The 14,793-nt window shown below is 36.9% G+C and overlaps 1 protein-coding gene across 1 annotated transcript; it reads right to left on the reverse strand.

The window, feature by feature from the left end:
• Positions 1-4,881: 4,881 nt before the first annotated feature.
• Positions 4,882-13,899, reverse strand: LOC141127258 (keratin, type II cytoskeletal cochleal-like). The gene is made up of 9 exons (XM_073613538.1): positions 13,255-13,899; positions 12,953-13,167; positions 12,367-12,427; positions 12,042-12,137; positions 9,290-9,454; positions 8,640-8,765; positions 8,096-8,316; positions 5,756-5,790; positions 4,882-5,661 (listed from the first exon to the last, which is right to left on the reverse strand). Exons 1-9 carry the CDS (start codon positions 13,819-13,821, stop codon positions 5,330-5,332), a joined length of 1,818 nt encoding a protein of 605 aa, XP_073469639.1. The 5' UTR covers positions 13,822-13,899; the 3' UTR covers positions 4,882-5,329.
• Positions 13,900-14,793: the final 894 nt, after the last annotated feature.

The following is a 14,793-nucleotide window of genomic DNA, read 5'->3' on the forward strand; positions in this document are numbered from 1 at the left end:
TTTTAACGCGATTTTACCGCAAATTTCAGGAGTTGGTCATAGCTGCGATTGATGTTCTAGCCAATGGAATCATAATGGAAAAAGAAAAAAGGTGTTAACTTCCTGTGTATTTCCTGGTTTTTGTGGAGAGTAGTGTGGTGGAATTCGCACATATCTGAACCAACAATGCGATTCCAGAACGATTTACATTGATGTCTATGGAGGCTAAATTTGCAACGCAACGCAGTAAACTCGCACAAGACCCTTTTTTTTATCGCATCGCATTCGTAGGGGAATCGCAACGCATGTATGTGAACGACGGTCATTGAAAACAATGACTTTATGGATGACATGCGAATTTAGAATGTTTTTGACGCATCAAATTCGTCATGAACTCGCATCAGTGTGAACCGGCACTTAAGGATGTTGGGGTATGGGAGGAGAATTTTGTATTTAATAACCTGTTTCCTTATAAGGACCTTCAGTGATGGCTTGGAACCATTTCTTCTCTACCTGAACAGCATTTACTCAAAAATCCAGGTCATGCTCTTCTAAATGCGCCATTGGCTTTACCACAGGAACATCATGCCGCAGGCTGCAGGGGACATGCAGTTAAAGTTGAAGTTGCAGTTGAAGCCCAATTCCAATATTTTTATGCCCGGTGCCACTTAAACTTGCATTCCAATAAGTAATTAGCAGTAATGAAGCTGAGATGTAAGACTAATGCCGCGTACACATGATCGGACTTTCCGACAACAAATGTTGGATGTGAGCTTGTTGTCGGAAAGTCCGACCGTGTGTATGCTCCATAGAACAATGGCTGTTGGACTTTCCGCCAACAAATGTTTGAGAGCAGGTTCTCAAATTTTCGGACAACAAGTTTTGTCGGACATTCTGAGCGTGTGTACACAAGTCTAACGCACAAAAGTCCACGCATGCTCAAATCAAGCAGAAGAGCCGCACTGGCTATTGAACTTCATTTTTCTCGGCTCCTCGTGCGTGTTGTACGTCACCGTGTTCTTGACGTTCATAATTTTCGACAACATTTGAGTGACCGCGTGCATGCAAGACAAGTTTGAACCAACATCCTTCGGAAAAAAATCCATGGTTTTGTTGTCGGAAAGTCCGATCATGTGTACGGGGCATAAGGCAGTCCTGATGCTCTATAGCATTTATCATGCTCCTGCACTATACTGTATATGCTATATTGTACATTGCATATCTCTGACCAAAGTGTTAATTTTCTGAGTGGTAGCTGGTAGTTAAAGTAGAAGTTCACCCAAAAACTAACTCCAAATCTATTTGAAGCCACATTCTAAAACTGATCTAGCTAACCCTGTAAAGAAGAAATTGCTACACATAGCTTTTCTGAATTCGATCTGGTCTGGTCTCCAGCGGCAGATTCTGTGTGCAGGAAAGAACCGACAATGGCTGGGAAGTGACCTCACCCATAGAGTTACTATAGGGCTTCCTCTGTCGGCTGCCTTTCCTGCAGATGCCCATACAGTGTCACTGACAGCTCAGCGTGGGACCAGACTGGAGCAGAACAGGTAAGTACAGTGATTTCTTCTTTACAGGGCTAAATAGACTTGTTTTAGAATGTGGCTGTGAGTTGATTTGGAGTTAGTTAGCTTATGGCTGAACTTCTACTTTACATAGTCCCCAACTATTTTATTGTAGTCCTTAGTTAAGGTAGGTCCAAACAAAGTGTTAGCTCTATAGTCTGTGTGCAGGAAGCATATACCATAAAAAAGATGAGATTTGGGTGTGTCAGTTAGACTGCCACTTGTGGTTAAATACATATTACGTGGGTAAAAGGATTGTGTGCCATTTATTGTGCAAGCAAGCTCCTGTTCTTTTTATCTATGCCCCTTTAAGCCCCACCCACTGTTATCTAAATGTGACCACGCCCCAAATTCATCATTAACACCCGGCCAATGCCTAAGGGTGCCCCATATCCCTCACAATCCTAGCATCACCCCTGCTATTCATGGATGAGAGTAGAAATGAAATTATTACTGCATATTATGGAATTCTACATGTGCAACAAGCAAAGATTTCTGAACTTTGTTTTTATAAATTGTTTATATGTGAATGTACATAATAAAAGTTAGAATGACATGTACCTGTTAAGAAAATGAAATGCCATATATTTTTTCAAAGCTCAAATGTGTTTTCTCAACTCTCTATTCCCAGCATTCAAAGAATGGGTACACTTTTGCTGGTATGAAATAACCTAGTTCTTGTACATTACTGTGTTTGTAGACCACTTTTCTAATATTGTTCTCCATTTTGTTCTCATGGTCACTAAGCTGTTCCTATGTGTAAAGACTTGAAGTCGTAGTAAAGATTATCAATAAAAAAAAAAAAAAGTTCCACCCTGCAAAGCAATATCATAATGTGCTAGTATGCATCGCATACTAGCATTTTAAGAAAGAATTACCTTAAAACGAAGCTCTCTAGCGGCACGCTGTCACCACTGCAGAGGCTTCCATCTTCACCTGCTCTTCCTTCTGGGTTTGCAAACTCCGGCCGTCTGACTGAATGACGTCACTCTCACGCATTAACGTCTTGTCCACGGCACACAGCTCTAAAAGAATGGCCATTCCTTCAGAGGACATGCGTCGGTGATGTCACCGGCTGCTGCTCTCTAGAATATCTCCTAACTGGGGCACATTTAGGAGATATTCATTTTACCTACAGGTAAGCTTTATTATAAGCCTACCTGTAGGTAAAAATAAAATAACAGAGTTTACTACCACATTAAGTTAAGGAGTTATTTTTTTCCAATCACAGTTCTAGTATCTCCTCTTGCACTAATTAACAAGAAATACAATGCAGATCTGCCCTTTCTTTGGTATTAGGCTTAAAGCGGAACTTTGTACTCCCAATCACATTTGACTATTTTCAATCCTTATGCTGCTAGAATTAGTAAATAGATGGGAAAGTATATCATATTTACTTGTTTTAATTTTTTTTTTTTACATCTCTTCAGTTACTTTCCGGTATCCAGTCCTAGGCGTATGATGTCATACATTCCAGGAGTCTGTGGGAGAGGAGGAGGGGTTTTCTCAGCTAAGCATACCCTCCTACCTGCATGCCTGAGCTAAGGCAGATAGATTCCAGGAAGTAAATGCTACATGAAACATTTGCCCTTACTTAAGATGGTCACCCCCAGAAACGCTAGGGGGTATTTTCAAAGTGATTTCTCAGCAAAAAAAAAAAAAATAGCATGGAGACATGGATGGATAAGTGAGTTTACTTTGAATAGCATTTTTTGTTTCTGGTGCTCAGATGCCCAGATGTAGTTCTATGTTAGGCTTTTCATTTGAGCTTAGCAGGTTAATTCTAAAGGGCATTTTGAAATAGTTTTGTTGCAAGTTGTGACATTTTTCTGTAACCCTAAATTAATCTCACTTGGCTAGAAAACCCCATCAACATTTTGCTATCAGGCCCCATGATTAGTAACACCCCTGCATACCATATCATTTTGATCCAGTTTCTATTTACACCCCTCTGGATCCTGGAAGCAACCAGCTTTACAATCCTGCATAGGCAGTGGTCTATCCAAGGGTGTATTTTAACACTTCATGCTATTTGAGGTTACCTACTGTCATTAGATAGGTTTCCCCCTTTCCCCCCATTGTATGGTGTGCCAAACACCTCATTATCACACGTATCCCATCAGGGTCTGCCACTGCTACACCTACCTGGAAATGTAGAACAGAATAAGATAATATTACTGCTTTACTAATTTCATGAATAAAGTATGTTGTGTTTATTCACACTATTAGATTTGTTGGGGTTGTTACTGTTAGGTGGCATGGCATGAATTTTCATGGTTTCCTCTTGCTATAGTAATCTCTTTGCTCTTAATGTTATTCATATAATTTCCATTTGTTCATTTGTTATCAATTAAAAAAACATAATTTGAATAGATTCACTACAAAATTGGAAACACATTTTACTCAATGGGGGTTGATTTACTAAAACTGGAGAGTGCAAAGTCTGGTGCATCTGTGCATGGTAACCAATTGGCTTCTAGAGTGCAATTGGAGTTCTAGAGTGGTCTAGTATGAATTTTGGGGGGGACCCCTACGCCATTTTTTTTAAATTTGGCACAGGGTTCCCCTTAATTTCCATATTAGACCTGAAGGGCCTGGTATAGATTTTAGGGGGACCCCCAAGCAATTTTTTTTAAACTTTGGTTCGGGGTTCCCCTTAAAATTAATACCAGACCCAAAGGACATGGTAATGGACTGGGGGGAACCTATGCTCTTATTTTCAATGAGTTTTATCTATATTACCGAGACCCGACAATTCATTACAGCCGCGATCAGTTTTAAATGACAATTTTTCCTTTAAAAATGTCATTTTGCTGTGGTACTGTTCTAAACACGGGAAAAATGCGCCACTTTACAGACATACTATAGACACCCCTCAGGCATGATATTTAAAGGAATATTTAATTTTTATTGTTTCACTTTAAGCATTAAAAAAATCACTGTGCCCCAAAAAACGGCCGTTTTTAAAAAAGATTTTTGCATTGATACATGTCCCCTGGGGCAGGACCCAGGTCCCCAAACACTTTTTATGACAATAACTTGCATAAATGCCTTTAAACTTAGCACTTTTGATTTTTTTTGTCCCATAGACTTTAACAGTGTTCCGGCGGCTTTGAAATTTCCCACGAACACCACATATTGTTCACTGTTCGGCGAACAGGCGAACACACGATGTTCAACTTGAACATTGAGCTCATCCCTCTTTAGTAATCATGTAAAATAGTGGAAGTTTCCATTAGGAACATTCAAGATGTTACTCATGTTTCACACTTAGATGGTATTGACACGGTATTTACAATAGTCTCATAAAAGAAATAAAACAATGGGAGAAACAATGTTTTTAAAATGATTGCAGTTTATTGCAGAAAAAAATAAGACATTGTAAAAGTATACAACAAAGATAAGCGACAGTTGAATTGCACATTTTGTAATAAAGAAACATGTCTGACCCCAAATATCAGGTGGTAGATTATCAGATAGGTAAGAGTGGACAAATGATCTAGTATCCTAATGTTTGTTTCTTCAATTTCATTATGGGTGAGACAGTACCTCAATACCATTTTTATAGTTTATATGGACACGAATGGTTAAGGGAGATTCATGAAAACAATATTGGGGATAAACTTTTATTATAAAATAAAAAAAGAAAACCCACAGATGAATAAACCTCAATACTGTAAAACCCTCAACTCTTGAACATGGATATCACTATTATGGCCACAGGTATTTCAAGCGTTATTAGGGCATGATGGTATTATATTACAGATGGCATTGATAATTACATTTTAAAGCCTCCGGGAACTTGTGGAGGTCTTTGAGACAATTTTTACATTTGAGCTGCCACTTCCAGAGCCAAAATTAGCCAGTTTTCCACTTCCAGCACTGAAGCTTCCTCCACCATAGTTTCCGCCTACACCACCGCCATAGCCATAGCTACTGCTTCCTCCTCCAGTTGCATATCCACTTCCACTTCCACTTCCACCTCCAAATCCATATCCACTTCCATATCCACTTCCACCTCCAAAACCGCTTCCACTTCCACCTCCGAAACCGCTTCCGCTTCCACCGCCCATACTGTATCCGCCGCCACTGACACCATAGGATGAGCTTACAACAGCTACAAGAATAGAGTTACATGATAGTTAGCCTGAGTTGTTACAAATACTACATATGGAAATATCTCTAAGTATGAATCAGTAACATAGACTTACAGACGTTCACAGGTCCAACACCTTCCCCTGTCAGCCTGTAAAAAATAAAGTAAAATAAATATTTGAGATCAATATATAATTTGTGAGCCTTTACTATCTTCTTTTCAACCAGTGGTTCAGAATTCTGCATAAGGACTTGACAATCAATTCCCAGTGGTTGGCAAGAAAAATTTACCTCTACAGTACATGTTCCAGTTTTGTGCCAGTATGACCATTATAACTGCATCATGTGTAGGCATTGTAGTACTTTGGTTTGCATTGTTATTGCTCGATATACTGACATACTTACTTGAGTAATCAATACTGATTACCCTGTAAACATGTGCAAAATGAAAACATTTGTTTAGTTTAGTTTAGTTTTGATATGTTATTTGCATAAATTTGTTTAGTTAAATTAGTTTAACCCATTTAATTTGTTTTCGGAATTTGTTTCGTTTTACAATTCGAATCGATTAGAATTTTCGGAATTCAAATTTGAATCGATTCGAATAGTTTTCAAATAAATGTTGAGTAGTATTCAAATTCGAAATGTTTTCAAATTAATTTTGAATAGTAGTCAAATTCGAAAAGTTTTCGAATTCGAATAGTTTTTAAATTCGAAAAGTTTTCAAAATCGAATAGTTTTCGAATTTGAAAAGTTTTCAAATTTGAATAGTTTTCAAATTCAAAAATTCAATTCGAATTTGAATAGAATAGAAAAGAAGAGATTAGAATAGGAAGATGGTTATATTCTTTCTATTCTATTCTGTTGTTTTATTCTATACTATTCTGTTATTTTCTATTTTAACCTGTTCTATTTAAAGTCGAATTTCTATTCTATTCTATTGTTTTTTGAATTATATTCTTTTCTATTCTATTTTTTTCTATTCGATCATTCAGAAGATTGTTATATTCTTTCTATTTTATTTAATTTTTTAAAATTCTATTCTATTCTATTAGTTTCCACTCTATTCTATTACATTCTATTCTGTTTTTTTATTTACTGTTCTATATTGTTCTGTTTTACTCTATTATAGTCTATTCTTTTATTTTCTATTCTTTTTCTTATCTTCTATTCTATTCTATTTTTTTTTCTATTCTATTCCTTTATTTTCTATTCTATTTTATTCTCTTTGGAAATTTGAAAACTATTCGAATTTAAAAACTTTTTGAATTTGAAAACTATTCAAATTTGAAAACTATTGGAATTCTATTCAAATTAGAAAACTTTTCAAATTCGAAAACTATTCAAATTGACTCAAAAACGATTAGAATCAATTCAAATTCCGTCTAAATTTTGTTTCCGTTATTTCAGATTCGTTGAAATTCGGTACTATTGTAATTCGTAAGTACGAATACATAGGAATTTCTGAAAATTGAAAATTTCTATGTCTATTACCCTGATCATTTTTTTAAAAGTTGATTCTATATATCTGCCTAAGATACTGCATGCATCGTTCTACTTGGATCTTTTCCAAACTACTGAATTTTTCCTGATTTTACCTGAGAATGACTGGACATTTTATGTCTTTACTGTGCATATGCTCATTTTAAGTCCTAATGTAACAACTCCTGTGAGTCTAAAAGTGTGGTCATATCACTTAGATTTAACTTATGTATCATATTTATGCAATGGAACTAGGCCCAATTCTGGTAGCTCCATTACAACAATATGGACTCACATGCTGTTGGTAGGTTAGCTCTGAAGCAGATATAAGAGAAAAATGGAGGCTGCCAAGCTGTCATGCCAATTATTTGGCTGAGTTGCTACCTTAGAAGAGATAAAGAATTCTGAAAATTTCTCTGATGTGCATCTACAACATGCTTGTCCGGGTCTGTGACTCAAAAGTGCTTAGACAGACAAAGTCAGGCAATTTGCATTTTCAGAAATAAGAGGCCTAGAGCAGCCCCATACCTCTCTCATTATAGAATGACTTTAAAACAGATAGCCTACAATACTCACCTTGTCCCCAGTGCTATCCTCTGCAGAATCTCAGCTCATCCCAGCTTTTTTTGCACCATTCAACTCATTTTTGTAAGCCCAGGCTGTCATGGACACAATCCTGATGGTTCTCACCATGTGAGCCTAAGCTTACAGTACAGAAATGCAGAGAGCAGAGCTGATATTATAACTACATCCCCACACTCTGCAGTACTGAAGACTGCCCAATACTGTCTCAGGGAGAAGAGAAAGAAGACCTGAAAAAGCCATGTGACTGGCCTAAAGGCCCCAGGTATGTAGTAATCAAGACTGCAAGAAAAGGGTGTAGGATGTGCATTTGTGGGTGGATGCGATTATTCAAAGGTTGTAGTTTTGCATTAATTACATTGAAATTAAGTTGTAAATCATGGTTTCCTTACCTGTTCTCTTCTCCTTCCAGAAGTTTTCTATATGTGGCAATTTCAATATCAAGGGCTAGTTTGACATTCATCAGTTCCTGATAGTCTTTCAGTTGGCGAGCCATGTCCTGTTTGGCCTTCTGCAGAGCTTCCTCTAACTCTGCAAGCTTGTTCTTGGCATCCTTTACTGCAAGCTCTCCACGTTCCTCTGCCTCGGCAATTGAAGCCTGCAGCTTGGCACACTATTTTAACAGTGGAAAAGACAAATGATGATTATTTTGCCGAACCACATTTAGGATAAATATATTTCCTAACACCATATAGTAGTTTGATACTCTTCTGCCAGAGAACTTACTTATTTTATCCAAGTAAGGTTAGGTTTTTAATCAGTTTAAATCTTTCTGTAGCCAAAAATAAGTCAGGGCAGTTTTATAATAGCTATCTTAAATTCCATAATGCATACTTCCAAACCAGAGACAATGTAACACTGTAATAATACTTTTCTTAAGAGACAAAGCATTCATTCCTGACACTTAATTTTAATCCCTGAAGCTATGCTATGTACCTGTTTCTTCACGTTTTCAATTTCAGAGCGCAGTCTGTTAATGAAACGGTTTAGTTCAGATATTTCAGTTTTTGTGTTCTTCAGATCATCACCATGTCTACCAGCTGAGACCTGGAGCTCTTCATACTGCAGAATAAAAAATAATTACATAAATAAGGAAAATAACTAAGGACAATATAAGCAGAATAGACTAGGACTCCAGCATCAAAACCAGACAGGAAAATTGGGTAAATAATTTGGATGGAATACATGCACTTATATAGTGACTGCTTATGAGTGGCATTCTGCTTGCCTTGTTAAATAAACTTTGTGTGCAATAAAGTGGATTTATACAGTGCTGTGGCTATCAGGACTATTGTATAAATACAAACCCTTTCCATGTCTGGTTGAGTCCATAACTAGTATTTTTATTTTTTTAGGTAGTTAAATAAACTTGACTGTCATTAATTTGAAGTTTGTAGGACCAAATAGTTTGAATACAAGTAAGAATATATCTGTGGCCTATATTACATATTCCTTGTAATATAGATCCTTGAACAAGATGGCACAAGTGCCATACATTTAAAGAAAAAAAAAGTAGAAAATCAAAGTATGATGTATTTTTGAATTTTGCATATTTTACATATACCCAAATTAGACAAAGAACTTACTTTAGATTGATACCAGGATTCTGCTTCTTGGCGGCTTCTGTTGGCAATTTCCTCATACTGAGCTTTGACTTCTGCAATGATGCCATCCAGATCCAAAACTCTGTTGTTGTCCATGGTCAAAACAACCTGGGTATCTGAGATCTGTCCTTGCATTTGAAGGAGTTCCTAAATACAAAAAATAAAAATGATTAGTACAAACCTCTGAGGTGTACAGTGATACCTTGGTTCACGAATGCTTCTGTTCACAAACAATCGCAAATAGAAGAGTTCACAAAAATTTGCTTTGGTACGCAAACTCTGCTTCGGTTCATGAACACAAGCCGTGGCCATCTCCCCTGCTCTGACACGTTCATATTGAGAAGAGCAGTGCAAGATGAGAGTCTTAGGAGATCCAGTCCACTCAGATAGGGGTTTCTGTCCCTGACTACCATGAGGGTGGGCTCATTTGATTGGGAATCATGGAAAAAAAGTTCATATGAATTCTACAACTTTATCATGCCCTCAGATGATATTTTCCTGGATGCACAGTGCTGTTTTCTGGCCCCTAGATTAGTCATTTAAATTGGGGTTTGGGGTCGTTTCAAACAAGGATTAAAGAGGAGCTATAGTTTTTTTCTTTTTTCTTTTTTCTTTTTAGATGTACACATGAAAGAGGTCAGCTTAATGTAAAGGACTGTATGTAATATATGTTTAAAATCCTTTTTGGTACATACATTTCATAATTATATATATTATATATAAACAAAAAAAAAGTTCAGAACAGATTAACCTTATTTACATTGAACCCTATGGGAAACTTTGCCTCGGTTTGCAAACCAATTTGGTTTGTGACCAGAGTCGTTTCACAAATTAAGTTTGTGAACCGAGGTATCACTTTACTTTAAAATATGTTGAACAAGAGGATGGGGGTAACCTTGAAAGCAAGCCCACTGCCTAGGCAATCATTTAATTTCTCTTTATCTGTTAAGACATTTGGTGGCACCTATTTCATACTGCCACCCTATTGTTTTGCATTTGAAAAATGTAATTCCTTTGGTATATGAACCTTAATGCAGATTATAAACTTTTTTTTAATGCAATATCTGTCTATAATAAGCAGAGTTCATGAGTAGAGGGACTAGTAAAAAAAAAAAAAGTTAAGAAAATGTTTTTCTCCTATAGTCAACATAAACTGATGCCTTATTGGTGTATTGTTTGAATTCTTCTGAGTCAATAGCATTAGCACAGTAATATAATTTTTGGTTGAATTTTTTGGTTGAATTTATTGAACCTTCATCTTCCATAGTAGTTTACTATGTATTCAATGTGAGACATATTTTAAATAGCATTAGTGTTTTGGTGGCCATTTTTAAAAATATTTACACAATAAGGCCCCTTTCACACAGGCATTCTGTCTGTCTCCAAGCAGTCTCTGAGTGTTTCCGAGTATATCTGGCACCCCACCTCTGGCCATATGTGGTACTGCATACAATAGCAGTCACTGTGGAACTAATTATCTGAGTTTCCATTGACTCCTATGGGGAAACTTACTTTGATATATGAGTGCTTTGGATTACAAGCATTCTTCTGGGATGAAGTATGCTCGTAATTCAAGTTACCGCTGTAGATAGATAGATACAGATGAAAAATGGACAGCAGATAATTTCTATGGACAAATGGATGTAAATAGATAATCATATGTTTACATCTGTTCACATCCAAGTACGCTTAGTTTCGATTTTTTAAACGTCCAGATTCATTGCAACGGAATGCAACGGATGTAAAATGGATGCCATCTGATTACATCCATTCAGTTTATGTCTATTTTTTTACAAGAAACATTTTTTGTTTATACAATTGTTACCTCTGATTGGTCCCTGCAACAACTTAAAAATAATGGATTTAAAATGGATGTAAACTGATGTAAACTGAACTGAAGATGTATGTTCAAACTGATGAAAGGTGAATCCATTTTCATCAGTTGTTTTCTTAGCAGAAAATGTGACTGAATGGATGACTTGCATCTGAAAGGGGAGTCATCTATCATTCTTAATAGGCAGCAAAAAGTTTAATAAAATGCTCTTCTCCCTTGGGCAGCAGAAATATGGCAGGTATTTTCTAGCAGCTGACTGTTGTGGACTTGTTTAAGATGATTTACTCCATAGTGTCCGCAGAGGTCAATTATGCTATGTTTTAATGTTTTTCTACTGTTTGTTGAGACTTTGTAAATACTTTACTGCCCAGAGTCTGGGCACAGGTGCACTTTTAAGTACATCTATAGGCATGTGCTATGAAATCAAAAGCATGTGCCAAATAGAATAGTCAGCCTATCCTGTTTATAAATGATATTATCTAAAAATCAAGGTAATTTGCAGCTGAAAAGACTACAACTCCCATTAGTGCATACAACAGGGGTACGTATGGGAGTCAAGACATCAGGACTTTGCAGGATAGCCCTAGTAGGCACAGTATATGTGTGAGTAACAACACTAATCCAGATTTCAGAAGTGGTGGAATAGCATTGTCACCCCATTAAAGAAAGCTTGAGACTCTGCATCTGGCTAGCAGAATCAACAGGTACCTTTTGCTGGGGCTATAGGGGAAAAAGTGCAGTTAGACTTCTGCTCTACTGATGAAAAATGTAAAGGTTTTTACAATGTGACCATAGTTCTACCTGAACTTTTCATTTTAATTACTCATTTTACAGTATGTTCTTACATGTGTTATTAAAGTGAAAAGAGTAAGTATAAAGCACATGGTGGATTGTAATTACCGCTTCGTACAGGGCCCTCAAGAAGTTGATCTCATCAGTCAGGGAATCCACCTTGCCTTCCAGCTCAACCTTGTTCATATAAGCAGCATCCACATCCTAATAGATTACATATGTAAAGATTATTTAACATTAGAGCGTGACTTAAAAAAAAAAAAACCTTATCACATACTAAGATACCTAGAGTAAAAGTGAATGGTAACCCATACCAACCATTCAGCTAAGGATTAACTAACCAGCTAAGCATTCACTAATCTAGTTGGTATGTTATTTCATAAGCCTCTTTGGTATATATTTATATAGAAATTTATCAGATTTATTTAGTCACCTTTTTAAGCACTACAAAATCATTCTCTGCTGCTGTTCTCTTGTTAATTTCATCTTCATACCTATACAAATAGAACATGAATATGTCATTACAAAATCCTCATTACAAGGTATGTCCACTGCATATTAATTAGAAATACTGCATTTCACAAGGACATTGGCTTACAGACTGTAATCACTTTAAATCATATTGCAGAAAAGTTCCTGTCATCTCAAGTTTTACACTTGAGACCCATGTGATGTTATAAGGGTCACAAACAGTTCAGGTTTAAAACACATTCTGATGCATTATTTATCTGAAATCATGATTACAATAAATATTGCACAAGACATAGCCAAGCATCTAGCTAAGCATTGCTCCTAAGATTATATTATTTTGCTTTTCTTACTGATAAACATGTTCAATGGTGCAAAAACATCAGTGACAAAGGAGCAATGCATTTTAGCCATAAAAAGAATTTAGAACCTAAAGGTTTTTTTTTCAAGCTCATAATTAAAAAATCAGCTTGAACTTTTTTTACTTGTACAAATGCAATTACTGTTTTACTAAGTAAACGTTCAGAAAAATAGAAATCATTTGGACTTACTTGTTCTTGAAATCCTCAACGAAATCCTGCACTTGTCTAAGTTCTGCATCCAAACGAGATTTGTCATTGACTAGGGAATCTAGCCGTCTGCGAAGTGCATTAATGTAGGCTTCAAAGAGAGGCTCAATGTTGTTTTTAACTGTTTTAACACCTTGCTCTTGTAAGAGACTCCATTTGGTCTCCAGTACTTTATTCTGTTGCTCTAAGAAGCGGACCTACAAGTCAAACGAAATCAGATCATGTCATGTATGTGTATCTACAGTAGCAGAATTAATATTTATGTGTAAGTAAATATAACTTACCTTGTCAATAAAAGATGCAAACTTATTGTTGAGGGTCTTAATTTGCTCTCTCTCTTCTGTGCGGACTCTCTGAATATTTGGGTCAATTGCCAGATTCAGGGGAGCTAAGAGGCTCTGATTAATTGTTACTTCTTGGATCCCCCCAGGTGGGCACACTGGAAATCCAGCTCCACCACCATACCCTTGACCAGCACCAAACCCTTGACCGGCACCAAACCCTTGACCAGCACCAAACCCTTGACCAGCACCAAATCCTTGACCAGCACCAAATCCAGAGCCCACACCAAAGCCTGCTCCTCCACCAATTCCATAGCCTGCTCCACTACCAGCTCCAAACCCAGAGCCATATCCATAACGGGACTGGGAGCTCTGTGACATTCTTTTGCCATATCCAAGGTTTTGGAGACTTCTGCTGCCAAAGTTACCAGTGCTGACCCGGCCAGAACCCAAACCTCCACTGCTGGAGCGAACAGTTGAGTAAGAGCTGAAGTTTCGGTTTGCCCCGGCTGGCACAGCAGAAGCAGTACTGAAGGTTTTCTTCATTGTTGTTTGGCGAGTCAAAGACATGGTCCTGTTACAAAAGTGATGCTGAGGATGAGCAGAGAAGGAGGCAGAGTAAATGACTCTACAATGAAACAGCCCTTTTATCTGTCTCAGTATGTGGGTTTGGTCCAAGGGCATGTATGTATCATCTTACCTCAATAATGGGTTTGGCATGCCCTGCAGCAACCTAAACACTGAGCTCATCTGATTAACGCACACCTCTATTATATGTAGTGTGCAATAACTTGTATTATGTGGGAAACTGTTCATCCGAAAATTAATCACTGTTATAAACTAGCAGGTTTTTTTTTTTTTTTGGCTTTGACATATTTAGAACGTTAGTCAAGTCTTTAATGTGCTTTTCCACAAGAAAAGGCTGGAACACCTAGAAGATAGACTTCAGAACATATGAGAGAATAAATATAACGACAGACAGACAGACAGACAGACAGACAGACAGACAGACAGACAGACAGACAGATAGACAGATAGACAGATAGACAGATAGACAGATAGACAGATAGACAGATAGACAGATAGATAGATAGATAGATAGATAGATAGATAGATAGATAGATAGATAGATAGATAGATAGATAGATAGATAGATAGATAGATAGATAGATAGATAGATAGATTTGTTAAGCAATATCACATGTATTCATACATTTATTCCCATAATATCTGAAATAATGTGAACATATCATATAGTTCATATATCTCGTAAAAATGCAATTAAATTGGATTGAATTGCCAAGTAGTGAATACATGTGCCCAGTGAAATTCAATTTGTAAGCATTTTCACAATACCAATCCCCCACCCAGGGAGAGGCTCATGTCTTCATGTATTTGTCAGTTGGGAGTCAGTTGTAGGTGCATGTAGGAAATTGCAGACACTGCAATGACTAAACGAAGCAATGTCAATGTCCTGGCTTGTGGTTAGCAAGATATTTTTTTTACAAACAGGTAAAGAATGTCTCATAAAACACTTGCTAG

The sequence above is a fragment of the Aquarana catesbeiana genome, linkage group LG02, assembly GCF_042186555.1.
Source record: "Aquarana catesbeiana isolate 2022-GZ linkage group LG02, ASM4218655v1, whole genome shotgun sequence".
Taxonomy (NCBI): Eukaryota; Metazoa; Chordata; class Amphibia; order Anura; family Ranidae; genus Aquarana; species Aquarana catesbeiana.

Coding starts and splice junctions, on each gene's coding strand:
- LOC141127258 (XM_073613538.1), bottom strand. CDS start 13,821: ATGTCTTTGACTCGCCAAACAACAATGAAGAAAACCTTCAGTACTGCT. Junction 12,138..12,366: donor ATTTTGTAGTGCTTAAAAAG/GTGACTAAATAA, acceptor GTAATCTATTAG/GATGTGGATGCTGCTTATAT. Junction 9,455..12,041: donor TGAGGGCCCTGTACGAAGCG/GTAATTACAATC, acceptor TTTTGTATTTAG/GAACTCCTTCAAATGCAAGG.